The sequence below is a fragment of the Chrysemys picta genome, chromosome 2 (genome assembly GCF_011386835.1).
Source record: "Chrysemys picta bellii isolate R12L10 chromosome 2, ASM1138683v2, whole genome shotgun sequence".
NCBI lineage: Eukaryota > Metazoa > Chordata > Testudines > Emydidae > Chrysemys > Chrysemys picta.
In genome coordinates this window covers 14,865,515-14,880,792 of record NC_088792.1, presented here as the reverse complement: position 1 = coordinate 14,880,792, position 15,278 = coordinate 14,865,515, and the positions used below count along the sequence as shown (strand labels likewise).

General features: G+C 45.0%; 1 protein-coding gene and 1 long non-coding RNA gene across 13 annotated transcripts in view; both read left to right on the top strand.

The window, feature by feature from the left end:
• LOC135981908 (uncharacterized) overlaps positions 1-15,278 on the top strand; it is a 98,488-nt gene that overhangs the window by 40,160 nt on the left and 43,050 nt on the right. The gene's annotated exons all lie outside the window — the stretch shown is intronic.
• XIRP1 (xin actin binding repeat containing 1) overlaps positions 1-15,278 on the top strand; it is a 51,873-nt gene that overhangs the window by 9,116 nt on the left and 27,479 nt on the right. For 3 of the 12 annotated variants that reach the window (XM_065586723.1, XM_042859564.2, XM_042859565.2), the window contains exons 3-5: positions 303-357; positions 1,943-2,344; positions 4,360-4,441. In XM_065586723.1, the coding sequence (XP_065442795.1) occupies positions 303-357; positions 1,943-2,344; positions 4,360-4,441 (539 nt within the window). Of the gene's footprint in view, positions 1-302; positions 358-1,942; positions 2,345-4,359; positions 4,442-14,388; positions 14,548-15,278 lie in introns of those variants that run through there. The other 9 variants (XM_024101043.3, XM_024101042.3, XM_065586720.1 and 6 more) reach the window with 9 other exon arrangements.

The window sequence follows — 15,278 nt, the reverse complement described above, 5'->3', positions numbered from 1 at the left end:
TTTGAGGAACTATTATGTCAATACCAGACCCACGGGATCCCTGTAACCCTATGCGCCCCTCTGCCCTTTGGCACCAGGAGGTCACTGGGTGGCAATCCCAAATTTAGACCCATCCCTTTATCCAAAATTCGTATCAAAGCCAGAATTAGTATTTCATGAAACCTGAGTTTCAAAGGTTTCAGAGCCCCTCTGCCCCACCAAGACCTTTGAAAACCTGGGCATTTCCTGTACAGGAAAAAATGCATGTATTAAATGAACTGTATAGAAAGGAAATAAAGTGCCACATTCTGTCTTTTGTGTAGGTATCAGAACATACTGGATTGTGAAAGTGCCACATCAAAGCAAGACAACTGCAAGGTGAGCTACAGGCAAACTGGTTATTATACGAGGGATAGAAGAGAGTACAGGCTGACACACTCTATTGTCCTAATGAATGAAAATCAGGCAATTCATAGGAGCTGGCTAGTGCCCTTCTCATGAGGGTTCAGTTCAGCTCAAGACTTGGTCACATCATTGGTATGCCCAATGCCCAGAGAATCAGACCCAGGAAAGGACACATTGGGTATGTCTACACCTGAAATGCTACAGCCGCACAACTGCTGCACTGTAGTGTTTCTAGTGTAGATGCTTACTATAGCGTCGCTGTAGTAAACCCTCCTCTCCAAAAAGCAATAGGTAGGTGGATGGAAGAAGTCTTCTGTTGATCTGGTGGTGTCTACACCTGTGCTTAGATTGGCTTAATTATATCACACAAGTAGTGGAATTTTTCAGTCTTGAGTGATGTACTTAAGTCAACTTAATTTTCTAGTGTAGACCAGCCCCTAGTATTCTATAACATTTTCCAAGTTTCCTTTTATAAAATTAAGTTGGTTTTGATTGAATATATAACAGGCTTTAGGACCTTGCAGAAACCTAAAACTATTAGCAGAATTTCCCACTGGCTAGACAGCTGGTATGCGGTGACTGCTGTTTATCATGCTGTGATGAGTATGGTCTCATTGTTGACTTGTACTCCCCCATCTGCCTTTTTCTACCTATTGTCTCTCATCTTCTACTTCGATTGTAAGCTCCTTTGTTCTGTGTTTGTACAGCACCTAGCGCAGTGGGGCCCTGATCCATGACTGGGGCCTCTAGGACCCAGGAATACAAATAAACCCACACCAGGGAAACCATTCAACTCCCGTTGAAGAGAGAGAAAGATTTAACTACCCTATTTTCACATGACTAAATTCAAGATTTGAACCCATGTCTGAAGAGGTTAGTTGCTGATCTTGCAACCTGGGCTATACCCGTGTGTATTTTTATTTGTTTAGTAACTTAAAGAGGAACAAGAACGCAGATCTTCCCTACCCCCCTTCCATCAGTCAGCACAATGCACTGGTCTTTCTGCATTAGGATGCAAGCAAAGTGTATTTGAACTCAATATTAAACAAACATTTCTGAAACTAATTATTTATTGTTATTATCAAGCATTTAAACAGTACTGGAGATATAGAGTCTGATTCTCTTCTTACATCAGCCTTATTGCTTTGTAATTTGATTGACTTCAATGCTGCCATTCCTGATTTACACCAGTGGAAGAGGGAATAGGATGTGGTCCAAACACAGCACTTTACCGAATGCAGAATAAGACAGTCCCTCTCACAAAAAAATATACTCTAGCATAGACAAGACAAAACATGGGACCACAGTTCAGGAAAAGGTGAGCCATGTGCAGATCAGGGTCGCTAGGGTTTATGGAAGGAGTGGTTTCTAGGGAGGAGCGGTCAGAAGGACAGGAGGAGAGTGATTGATGGAAGACTGTTCCAAGCCTAGTAACATGACAGAAGACATGAAGCTGAGAGTGGGTGATGGGGATCAGGACTGGGAGTAGAGTATTACAATCACAGTGCACTCCCTATGGACAGAGCTATGTGGGAGTCGATTTTGATGCATTTTTTAGATCATGGTGAGAAATGTTCTACAACAGGCTTCGGGGGGAAAACCTTCCTTACCTCAAGGCCACATCAATGATGAGTTAAGGAACAAATCCATGGAGAACCTCATCTTCCCTCAAACCAGTATCACTGCAATGAATTCCAGGAGACTTCAGACCAGCTTCGACACCGGTAAAGCTGCTCCCACTTCACGGCTTATGGCTTTCCCTTTTGCTACACTGCAGACAGCATCATTCAGTGGCAGTTTTAGGAAGAGTGAAACGGAGTTCAGCATAGTGACAACCACCCAGTCTCTGACCCAGGGGGCTAAACTCTGGACTGAATTGTCCTTCTCTTCATCCCAGAGCAATAGCGGGAGGCAACAATGGAGTGCTGCAACCTCCACAGGGAAAGAATCAGCCAGAAAGGTTAGTGAACTCTCTTCTTCCAAACCTCCCAAGAAATGTATTTCCCTTTGGCCTTCAGGGCCAAACCCTGCTGCCTTTGAACACAGTGGTGAAATGCCAATTGTTGTCAGTGGGATAGGGAAGCACTACTGTAGAATGGTGAGCGGAACTGAGGAAAGGAGATCAGGTTTCAGGAAGGACAGATATTGGTGAGAGACTAGATGCTCAGAAAAGTAGGGCTGGGAGTTGCTCCCGGGTGTGGCTAGGAGACAAACAGCAGAGCCTAATGCACGCAACGCTGGCTTCTCTGCATCACTAACACCATGTTTCTTATAACTCACAGTGCTTGCTGCAACACGTATTGCTAGTGAAACAAGCACACTACCAGCTTCCCAAGCACATACCATGTTTCCTGTGGACCAGTTTTTGCCACCTGTACTTACGTGCTCCATGAGCCGCCCCGCTGGGTTCAATGGAACTACTTCTGGAGTACGGTACTACTTCCTGGGAGTAATAGTGGCAGAATCTGGCCCTTCATTAGTAATTGGTGGTGTTTGTAAGGGGAAATTTATTAGCTTTTTAGCATTAATTCATGTGACCAGTGAATAACACTGAGGAGAGCCAGGAAACATCCACTGGTGAGAACAAACGCATTTCCACTTGTAGTTTAAACTAGATTTGAACCCTATTCTGCAGCGGGTACAAATCCACTGTGAGACGAAGTCCCCTCCTCCACAGCCCTCCTAATCTAAACCCACGTCCTTCTGACTCGGAAACACAGCTCAGCCTAGGCCATCCGGGCCTCAGTGATTTCAAACGGGCTGTTACCAGCAACAAGGGGCACGTGCCCCAACATCTACTAAGTACCCTGAAAATCCTTGGGTGACGCAGAAAACACAGTCACACAAACGCACTCCGAGTACCTTCACGACAGTCATAGAACTGAGGCCGTACTGGATCTCGTTGGGCATACTCTTTCTGAGACCAACCAGCAAAGACAGGGGAGCTGCTTGCCCAGTTTTCTACACCGCTTGGCAGCAGAGACAGTGAAGGAATAGACTATAAATCAAAAAGTCTTGGAAGAAGGGAGTTAATGAGCCGTGACACTTTGGCGGAGGGGGTGGGGGTGAAGCACAAACCCGTAAGCCCTATAAAGAGAGTCAAACAAGATACTATTGCTAGTCATTAGCATCAAGGTAGACGACTCGCCATAGTACTGCTGGATAAGGCCCTTTTGAGACCCCCATGTGGAACAGCATGTAGCGCCGCTGTAGTGTAGAGCATTACTAAGCGTGATTCCACAGGGGGGAGAGGATTCCCTGACTGAGGAGGCAACAAAGGACAACAAAGATAATTCCAGGCATGAGAAATCTACATGCCATAGGGCCGGGTTAAAGAAAGGGACGGGCTTACCTCTGTCAGAAAGATGAGACAATGAGGTGACCTTAAAAAAGCTGGCAAAACATTGCCCAGGACTTCGGGTTGATAGGCAAATAAAGCTTTCTGGAAATGGCTAAAAAATAAGGAATACAATCGCCAAGGGCCAGATTTTGATCTCTTTACTTGCATGGAGTAGTACCTTACTCACTAAATATGCTGTTGAAACCAATGTGACTACTCCTGGAGTAATTTATTAAGGGGGACATAACTGAGGCCAAAATTAAGAGTAAACGGGGTATTGATTTGGTGACCTGAGTTACCCTGGGGGTTAAATGGCTCTCGAGCATGCTTAGGTGAAGTTGTGACAATGTCAGTAATAAGGAGTGGAATCCTTAGTATTGGTTAGAAGTGCTTGGAATCAAAACATTGTCAGGTCTCTGGGGCTGGTGCGCTCTCCTGATTATAAAACAATGTGGGCTTGATGATAGCATGCCAAAATGTAATATGCAGCGGGTCTATCAGAACCGCGATGGGACAATATACCCTATGGTCTAATTGCTTTCCATACATGCCAGTGCCTAGCAAGGTTCCTAAAGTCTGTTTATGGACATGTAACTGTTCAGCTAGCAGCTCAGACTGGTCTCATTCCCATACAGGAAGTGAAGCTCTCCAGGAAAAGTAAGACGCCCATCGCTAAAGTGCCGGATACAGCCTGTGACTCAGCCGCCGGCAAGCGCTGTGAGTTTCTGATTTATTTTGGTTCCTGGGTGATCTCAGCTGTTCTGCTGCCAGGTCTCTGATTGCGCCGATCACAAAAGAGGGGTCATCCTCAGCTCTTGTGCAAACCCACTGATATAAGTTAAATCAATCCTGAAAGCAGAATTTGACCAAGGTCATTCTTGCCAGCATCAGTGGCAGCTTGGTTGGCAAGGAGAGGTAGCTTGATGGGTCTGTCTTCCCTAGAGAGATACGGACACAGTACAGAGTCACTCTCTAGGAGCCAAAGAAGAGGGCAAATTATCTAGCAAATAAAATATACTGTAAATTACTCAAAACAAATCAAATGTAAATCTATCATTTCATTGACTTAGCAAGGATGTGTCACAGCGAGGGTTTTTAGCCTCAAAGCATTAGACATTATTATAGTCCAAGTTTAGAAATTGAGAAACTGAGGCACATTACTCTGAAGTGACTTGCTCATGACCACACACTGAGCCCATGAGAGCAGGGGTGGAATGCAGAAGCTGCTGGCACCCGGGCCAGTGCTCAGTCCACTTAGATCATGTTGACTCTCTCGCTACTATTAGTCTCTAGACTAATGTTTAAAAATAGGTGATAGCAAATTAGTCCATGTTTAGCCTGGATGGGTTTGCATTGCATTCGAGATGAAATAATTGTTCTGTGCTACTCAGTGAGCTATGCGGTTTATTTTGTACATAACTTATGATTGAACTACAGCACTCTTGGCGTGATTCCATTTCAGGCATTGCGCAGGTGATGAATCAGACCCAGTCATCATTGGCTTAAGATAGTATATAGTAAGTGATCCCAGTGCTGTGATCTCAGTAGAGCCTAGCCATTGCTTTTGTACTGTCTTTAGGAATGTACTCAATAGTACAGCTATTTGGCAAAAAGAGCAGATCAGGAGAACATGGAGGTATCTGGTTCCCACCCGCTTTTTAAACAGAAAGGTGGTGGGAATCATCATCATACCTTGCTAAGTAGATATTGAGATCTTTGGGATACCATTAATGTTAGCTTCATCATTAATTTTACAACGCCAAGTATAGGAACAAAGCTCATCATCTGGCTGATGAATGATGATACACTATCAGAGGGGGAGCCGTGTTAGTCTGGATCTGTAAAAAGCGACAAAGGGTCTTGTGGCACCTTATAGACTAACAGATGTATTGGAGCATAAGCTTTCGTGGGTGAATACTCACTTCGTCAGATGCATGGGTGATACACTGTCTATCTTAGGATTTTATACTGCCTCCCATCATTGCAGTATCTGAGCACCTTCCATGTAAAAGCAATAGCAAAGTCCCCAGTGGACTTCATGGAGTCTCTGGCACTTCTCCCCTACATGGGTCAGAACTCTGCTTGGGGTAGGCATTGGGAGGGGGTTGGGAAGAAAGGGGGTGTGTACATTGTGAGTGACTTACAGCAGACCAGCTTTCTCACAGAGGAAGGCTTAGCAACATTGCCTAGAAATGGTCGGACTCTGGATTAGCCACATCTCCTCTGGGAGATTGTTTCTTCCCTCCACACAGAATGCTTCGTCCCCAGCTCTGACATGCTTCATCTGGGGCTTTGAGGTCTACATTGTCCCAAAGGAGCCCAACTATATCATTACTATACTCTTTCAATGGTAGCACCCTGTCAGGATCCTGGAAAGGGCAGTCAGGACCAAGGGTCAGAGCGGGGTCAAACTTGAGGCCAAGAGTAGTGGAGAAGTGCACAGTCAAGCTCCAGGCCAGGGTCAATACCAAGGATCACAGTCCGAGTCAGGTTTCAGGGTCCAGGTCAGGAAGTGAGGTCCAAATCAAGCCAAAGCCAGGAGTTCAAGAGCAGAAAGCAGGACTAGTTGTGGCAGCTACAGGAGATCACTATTGCCTGGACACTTCCTGGAATGCCCCTTTGGTTCATATGGGGTGGGGAGCCAATCAGCAGCCATTAGGCTACTTATAGCTGCTGCTGGATGTCAGCACAGAAGTGTTCACTGCCTGGCAGCTCTGCAGGCCTGGCTTCGAGACCCTCTGGACCTTTAAATTATGCCCCATCTAGGTGCGCTCTCTGCCAGCCTGGGTTTGTCCAGAGGGGCTGTGTGGAACGCTACCATGAGTGCCAGGGGGATGGACTTGGGATGGTGAATACACTTGTATGTATTTTTTACATTATTCAGGTTTTTTCTGGAGGGTGGTAGTTAACTGAAGGGCAAAGTAGGATGTGACATCAGTTCAGTGCAACAAAGATTAAATTGGTGTCTGATGTGACTACAAATTACAGCATGTTCAGAGCAACTGCAAAATATATATAATTTCTTCTCTTTTCCACTCCATTTTGTATTCATTTAAAAATGTATCTACAGGGAATTTTCAAAACTCAAAGTGGGGACAGAGAGAGAGAGAGAGAGAGTGTATAGCTAGATTATATATTTCTTTCCCTGGTGTAAGGTTCACACATCCTTAGTACAGTAGGAACAGACCATAAAATATCCAACAATCACTTTATTTTTATATTTGTTAGTTTACTACTAGCTTATGAAAGCATTTCTGTTAATGTACCTGTCCTTCTGATCAAGTATCGGGGGTAGCCGTGTTAGTCTGTATCCACAGAAACAACGAGGAGCCCGGTGGCACCTTAAAGACTAACAGATTTATTTGGGCATAAGCTTTCGTGGGTAAAAAACCCACTTCTTCAGATGCATGATGTGAAAATTACAGATGCAGGCATTATTATACAGACACATGTCCTTCTGATAGTCCCTCTGATGTGCGGGCTTACACTGCCATCTAGTGGTAGTGTGGCTTCTTCCCTGTACTCCAAATCCTTGGACTGGACCTTCGCTATTGTACAAATCACCTGGCAGAGATTTATGTTGTTGAGTAGTGGAGTGCGGGGGGCTGAGGGAAGTAGTTGCTATTTAGGAGGGAATGTCTCGTCTCTTACGCCCTTGGCTGTGAGGAAACTGTTCTCCACCTTGAGGGAGGTGAGCACTGTGTCACTCTGCAGCAAATTAAGGAGCAATATTGCTGGGCTACGAAGATGTTGCCAAGTCGTCTTTAGCAAGGAGGATGGTGTCTGTGATATGAGGTGCCGAAGTGTGGGAAGCGGAAAGAAGAGAAAAATAAGAGGGACTTCTCTGGGCTCTAACACGTCAGCACCTAGCACATTGGGGTCCTGGTCTAGACTAGGACTCCTAGACTCCAAGGTAGGAAGAAGAAGGATATGGGCCCGATCCCCAGCTGGTGTGCCTCAGCTGCACGCCACTGAAGTCAGATGAGCTACATTAATTTACACCTGTTGAGGATAAAAGCAAAAAATCCTTACTTGTATTACAAATATTTCTTCAAATTGAATACATTTCTGGTACTTGCGATAGCACAGGTTATTAAAATAGAAATAATTTTGAAAAACTCATGTCCCTTTCACCATTTTCCCTGTGCACATCTCTTTCCTTGGAGAATGATAAACTGGTTGGTTTTACAGAGGTATCGTGTCTGTTTCTAGTCAATTTCACTCTCGGCTTCTCATGCAAGACACTTCAATGTTTGGATGGCAAACTCTGCTTTTTTGTTTAAACAAAAGCTATTTTCCTATGCAATTGAAACAAAAGCAATCATAAAAACATTTCTATGGCATTTCTGTTTCTGTTTATAAACCTGCTTTTTTGCATCAACACTGACCCGTCTGTGTCTTTTTCACTCTGAATATTAGCTTTGTGGATGGATAGATTGAAGATTGGCACCATTTCTGTTAAGAAAACTGTTGCATCATTTCTATTTGTATGTAAAATATGTATTTTAAAATATGTATTTTAAAAAGCCATCTCTCATACATATCATTTTGCCTGATCTGATGCGCAATTATGCAAAAATTTCAGAGGTTTTTGTCAATTGAGTCATATTGGTCTCTTCCCAGTGAACGTCAATAAATGCACCGAATGTTGCTATACATGGACTGTTGGGACACTGTACTTAGTAAAGACCAGATTGTGATACCTTTACTCACTTACTCTACAAATACAACGGGACTACTAATGCTGTAAGGTACTATTTAGTCATGAATAACGGTATCAAACTCTGGCCCTAATTTAGCAGGACAGAAACCTTGGCCGGAGGCCTGGAATACAGGCAGCTAATCAAATGAGAAGGGCAAGGATTTGTGACTGTCTTTGACACAAGCAGGGCTGTGCATGTGTCCCAGCAAACACAATTACTTTTCTAACATGACAACAGACAACTGAATGCAAAGTCTATTGTAACTAGCCAAGAGAGCTGGCTTTCAGTGGTTCATGTCTCTCACTGGGTCTCAGTTAGCAAGGAACTTAGGTGTTTTAAAATAGGGGATCCAGGTACCTAGCTGTCTTTGGGGCAAGGAAGAAAGGGAGAGTGTAAAAGGGTCTCCCCAAACCCAGCAGACCCTGCCTCTTCTTCTGTTTCCCAACTCTCATATGAGCTGGCAGGAGGCCAACTCACCAGCCATTTTATCAATGAAGCTCCCATCATTGTCAGTATTTCATTCTCTTTTCCCCAGTGATTCCCTCATTGTTCAAACACAAGCATGGATCATACAATCATAGAATATCAGGGTTGGAAGGGACCTCAGGGGTCCCATCTAGCCCAACCCCCTGCTCAAAGCAGGACCAATTCCCAACCAAATCTTTGTCAAGCCTGACCTTAAAAACCTTTAAGGAAGGAGATTCCACCACCTCCCTAGGTAACCCATTCCAGTGCTTCTAGTGAAAAAGTTTTTCCTAATATCCAACCTAAACCTCCCTCACTGCAACTTGAGACCATTACTCCTTGTTCTGTCATCTGCTACCACTAAGAACAGTCTAGATCCATCCTCTTTGGAATCCCCTTTCAGGTAGTTGAAAGCAGCTATCAAATCCCCCCCCCCTCATTCTTCTCTTCTGCAGACTAAACAATCCCAGTTCCCTCAGCCTCTCCTCATAAGTCATGTGCTCCAGCCCCTTAATCATTTTTGTTGCCGTCTGCTGGACTCTTTCTAATTTTTCCACATCCTTCTTGTAGTGTGGGGCCCAAAACTGGACACAGTACTCCAGATGAGGCCTCACCAATGCCGAATAGAGAGGAATGATCATATCCCTCGATCTGCTGGCAATGCTCCTATTTATACAGCCCCAAATGCTGTTAGCCTTCTTGGCAACAAGGGCACACTGTTGACTCATATCCAGCTTCTCGTCCACTGTAACCCCTAGGTCCTTTTCTGCAGAACTGCTACTTAGCCATTCGGTCCCTAGTCTGTAGCAATGCATGGGATTCTTCCGTCCTAAGTGCAGGACTCTATACTTGTCCTTGTTGAACCCCATCAGGTTTCTTTTGGCCCAGTTCTCTAATTTGTCATGGAAAGACATGGAGCCCAATCCTCAACTACCCGTTGAGCCCGACAATCTAGCCAGCTTTCTATCCACCTTATAGTCCATTCATCCAGCCCATACTTCTTTAACTTGCTGGCAAGCATACTGTGGGAGACCATAACAAAAGCTTTGCTAAAGTCAAGGTGTATCATGTCCACCGCATTCCCCATATCCACAGAGCCAGTTATCTCATCATAGAAGGCAATCAGGTTGGTCAGGCATGACTTGCCTATGGTGAATCCACGTTGACTGTTCCTGATCACCTTCCTCTCCTCCAAGTGCTTCAAAATTGATTCCTTGAGGACCTGCTCCATGATTTTTCCAGGGACTGAGGTGAGGTTGACTGGCCTATAGTTCCCCGGATCCTCCTTCTTCCCTTTTTTAAAGATGGGCACTACATTAGCCTTTTTCCAGTCATCCGGGACCTCCCCCGATCGCCATGAGTTTTCAGAGATAATGGCCAATGGCTCTGCAATCACATCCGCCAACTCCTTTAGCACCCTCGGATGCAGCGCATGCAGCCCCATGGACTTGTGCTCATCCATGGGATCAATAGGAATCAAGGCAGGTAAACCAGGCCCTGCCCCCGGGTCGCCTGAGGTTTTGGCCAGTTTTGTGTTGTGTTTTGTTTAAAGTGCTATTGTGGCTTTTTGTTTTTACATTGATGGTGGTATATTATGGTTACATAGTGATTGTGGTCTATTATTTGAATGCATGAAAATGCTCTAAGCAGAGGCGTATGAAATTAGCCGAAAAACATCAATTTACTTTCGACTTTAACTTAAGCTGATCCAGTATTTAAATTAATGTGAAAATCTCTGGATTTTTCAACTGTTTTTGTTTACGTGAAATTCTTCTTCTTCTTTCTCAGGGAATAGATGAATATTAGATTCTTTTCCATGTATTTAAAACTAATTGTATAATAATAGCTCTTAAATTATACATTGGACAGGGACTGAATTAACTATTTGGTGATTTGTGCCCCAGCTGTTAAAAAAGTCAAGCTGCCACTGGTAGACACTCTTAAGATGGGATCTCAGCCAAGCAGCTACCGGCTGCTGTCTTCTCCGGCAATGTGGAGCCGCCCGACCCACACCCTGTTGTGCTCTGTCCTTGACCTGGTGCCTTGTCAATGCTCACTGCCTTTTCCTCTTCCCAGCATCCGTACGAAATTAATAGGTTGCAGCTCCACCGTGTGTCCTCGGTGTTCCCCAGCTAGCCTGTCACTCCATTTGCTGACTCTTGCTTGTTATAGAGCTTATGAATAATCTTAGCTGAGCTGGTAAACATCTGACAACCCCTGCCATTTCCATTCCTGTGAGTCAGAACCTGGCTGGTAATCAATGAAACATATATTGCATGCTTACTCAGATCCCCGGCCTTCCCCCTCTTGATGTCTGAGATACCCCGTGCTGGGATATTTTATACGAGACTCTACCACTGCGTTATAGTGCCTTACTCAGAGACCACCTCATGCATGGCGTGCAATATCTTGTTGACATGGGAGATTAATGACTGTGGTCTCTGAACGATAGTTTCTCCAGGGCTCTTTTTTTTTCTTTCAGGTACAGTAACTCCTCGCTTAACGTTGTAGTTATATTCCTGAAAAATGTGACTTTAAGCGAAATGACGTTAAGCGAATCCAATTTCCCCATGAGAATTAATGTAAATGGGGGGGCTTAGGTTCCAGGGAATTTTTTTTCACCAGACAAAAGACTATATATATATATATATACACACACACACACACACACACACACAGAGTATAAGTTTTAAACAAACAATTTAATACTGTACACAGCAATGATGATTGTGAAGCTTGGTAAAGATGGTGAAGTCAGATGGTGGGATATTTCGGGAATGCCTTACTGCTAAATGATGAACTAGCACTCGGCTGAGCCCCCAAGGGTTAACACCATTGTTGTTAATATAGCCTCATACTCTACAAGGCAACATGAATGGAAGGAGGTGAGACAGCATGGCAGACAGAGACACACACACCCTGTGTGTGAGAGAGAGAGATACGCATTGCCCCTTTAAGTACACTGACCCACTCTAAGTACATTGCCTTTTTAAGTAGATCAGCAAGTTGAGACAGCAACTGCTGCTATCAAGCTCCCTCCATCCTGAGTCCTGTCGTGTTCCCCCCCCCCCCATGGAGATGGGGTATGCAGGGGGCAGGATCAGGGGGAGGGGGACACCCTGATATTAGCCCCTAACTTCCCCCCACCCTCCGCACGGCAAGCAGGAGGCTCCCAGGAGCAGGTCCAAGGCAGAGGGCAAGAGCAGCACATGGCAGTGGGGGGAGGGACAGCTGAACTGCCGGCAATTGCTAGCCTGCTGGGCGGCTGCAGCACAGGGAACTTAGGGGAGTGGGGAGCTCATAGGGGGGCTGCCGGTCCACCCTGGTTCCAAGCCCCCACCAACTAGCTCCAATGGGCTGCTCTTTCTGCAAGCAGTGGACAAAGCAGGCAGCTGCCAAACAACATTATAAGGGAGCATTGCGCAACTTTAAACGAGCATGTTCCCTAATTGATCAGCAACATAACAACGAAACAACCGGGACGACTTTAAGTGAGGAGTTACTGTACTTGGATTTCTATCAGTACTGAGCAATCTTAACTTTCTTCCCTGATTCTAGTCTATCGAGGGAAACAAAAGACCAGTTCCTAGAGGGGGTTGTTCTTGTGAGACACAGGTCTGAACCCAAACCCCTGGATCTCAGCAAGCGGCTAGTAAATTGTGGCTTAATGGTGTATTTAAGGCGCTGGCCAACAGTTAGGGTGGTGAGGATCTGAGCCACTCCAGGAACCACAATAAGAAAGGAGAAATATACAGTATTTTAGGGCAGAGATACCCAATGATTGTAAAAAGGGATTGAGCAACATGCATTGGAAAAGTAGCATTCTCAAGCTATTTGGCCATTGCCACAAGGAAAATAGGGTGCCCACTGAGGACCAAAATCTGCCCTCACTACAATTCCCACTGAGTTCTTATCCTTATTTATGTTACCCTAGTGCCTTCAGGCCCCTACTGATAGCAGGGCCCCACTGTGCTAGGTGCTGTACAAACACATAGCAAGACACGGTCACGGCCGCAAAGACTTTACAATCTAAATAGTGAAGGAAGACAAAAGAAGTCTGGGGAACTGAGGCCCATAGGGTTGAAGTGGTTTCCCCAGTGCCACACAGGAAATCTGTGACAGAGCTGAGAATGGCAGCCATCTTGATTGCCAATCCACTGTCATGTCCAAACTTGTCCTTCATCTCTAGATGGTGGTAACCTTTCTACCTATATTTCTAGTGGCCACATTATACGAGCAGTCTCTTCTAGAGCAAACCTACACCTTACAGTTCCTCAGCGGGTAAGTTAGACCAACTTAGACGCCTCTAAGACATCAGCAGAATGGGTGAAATGAGATCAAAAAGAAATCTGAATGTAAAGGGACTAAGCTAGTGCACTTTCTAACTTATACATCACCTCTGAATCTGGCTGACAGGCATAATTTGAAGGTGGACCGAGAGTCGAAGGCACTCAGACCTGCACAGGATTAGCTCCAGTATTTTTCACTCAGGCCAACAATTCAAAAGAAAACATGAAACCCAAATAGAACACCTAGGTGCCGTTGTAACCCACACACCTTCTGGGTGTGGTGTTCTGGCCCAGCTAGTTGCACCGAGACCACTTAAAGAGAGAGGTAAAATGAGTCTCCTCTACAGCCTTAGCTAAACAACCAGTTGGCTTTTAGCTCATGCCGTAGAGGCTCATGCACTAAGCTCTAGAGGTCCCAGGTTCGATCCCATCCGCCAACGACCGGGATCTGTTGGCATTACACAGTTTTCTACTTGGGGGGGAATTCCTTGCTGATCTCAGCTAGTGATCAGTTTCTGCTCTGAGGTATGAAGTCTGTCCACTCTTATTGTTTGTATTCTAGCTAGGATAATGATAGGTGCTAGTGTTGTTTATATGTAGCACCCTTTTCCACAGTCTAAGAAGAAGAAAGGAAAAAATATAAGCTAAATAAAAAGAAATGCCTTTTAACCCGTGGAACTCATTGCCACATGATATTATGTAATGTAGTAGACTGCCCAACTGGCCATCTCTGTATCCTTCCTTATTTTATGTTCCTCTGCCATATCTCCTCTTGCTGTTCTCTTTTCCAAACCAAAGAGTTCTAGAAAAAATACACATCCATTTAAAAGCGAATTAGGAATCAGCTTGTGTTCATTAATACTTGTTATCATTGCTAGCTTTGAACACAGTAAAAATCTTGTGACCGTCACAAGGTGCCAATGCCGTGGCCCAAGGACCCTTGAGAATGACTCAGGAAAGTGCCTCTTCTCTGATGCGCAATATTTGGAAGCTTACACATCCCTTTACTGAATTACCGTGGGGCGGTGCTGAATGAATAAGCCTATCAGCATTGCAAGCTGCTAGGGCCAGTGACAACTCAAGACTCCCCCCCCCCCCCCCCCCGCGCCATAGCTGCAGGAACTCTTGATTGACTCAGCCTGATGGAACAGCAACTTCCGTATTCCCTAAAATAACCCATTTGGCTCATCCTCTCAACTTAGCCCAGCACACGGTGATAAAATCAGCTGTCAGAGACCAGTCAGAGACAGAGAACAGGATCAAGGGACACAGACTGGAGCAGGGCTGCTCCATAGGAACTTCTGCTGGGATTTTCTACCCAAAAGACACGACTGGCTGGATCTCTCTGTAAGTAATCTTTTCCTTGGTGAGATTCTAGTGAAGATTTGCATGTATTATGTGAACAATGTACCATTGTAAAAGGCCCAATCCTGAAGTTCAGTGGGCGCTGAGGGCACTCAGCCCCTCACAGTATGAAGCTCCAAGTGAGTTTGCTGCCATTGGAAAGCAATGAATTTTGTCAGCCTGGAACCTAGTAAATCCAGATTTCTGTGGTCTCTTTTCCTAGGGAGGTTATTGTGTCTGTACCATGGGTTCTATTTTCTGTCTAGTGCAGCAAAATGTTGTCTTGAGCATTATGGGATGCTTGAAATGGAGAGAGGGCTTTTAACATGGTGACAAAACCATTCCTCCCTTCCCCCATAACGAAGCAGCCAAGGTTGTCACAATTTCTAGCATCAGTGCAGCCATTTTAAATTCACGGGACGAGTTTCTCAGCTTCAGTTACTTTAATGGAGCTACATCAACTTATACTAGGGGGCTGGCCCATTGTAGCAGTCAGATCGGGGTAGAATCCATGCTAAGTCCATGTATTCTGCACATCAGCTAGCCAGATGGTGGTGATGGATAGATAGATTAGATAGATAATGATATTGTAAGAGGTAACACCGCATGTGACTTGCTAATTTGCATCTACGTGGCATTTGAGGACGGATCAGGATGAAACAGGTCCCACTTCAATTTATACCCTTCAGGAGCAAGTGGCAGCATAGATTTTGCCAAGGATAGAATCTGATTCCCCCCTCGTCGCTCCCACAC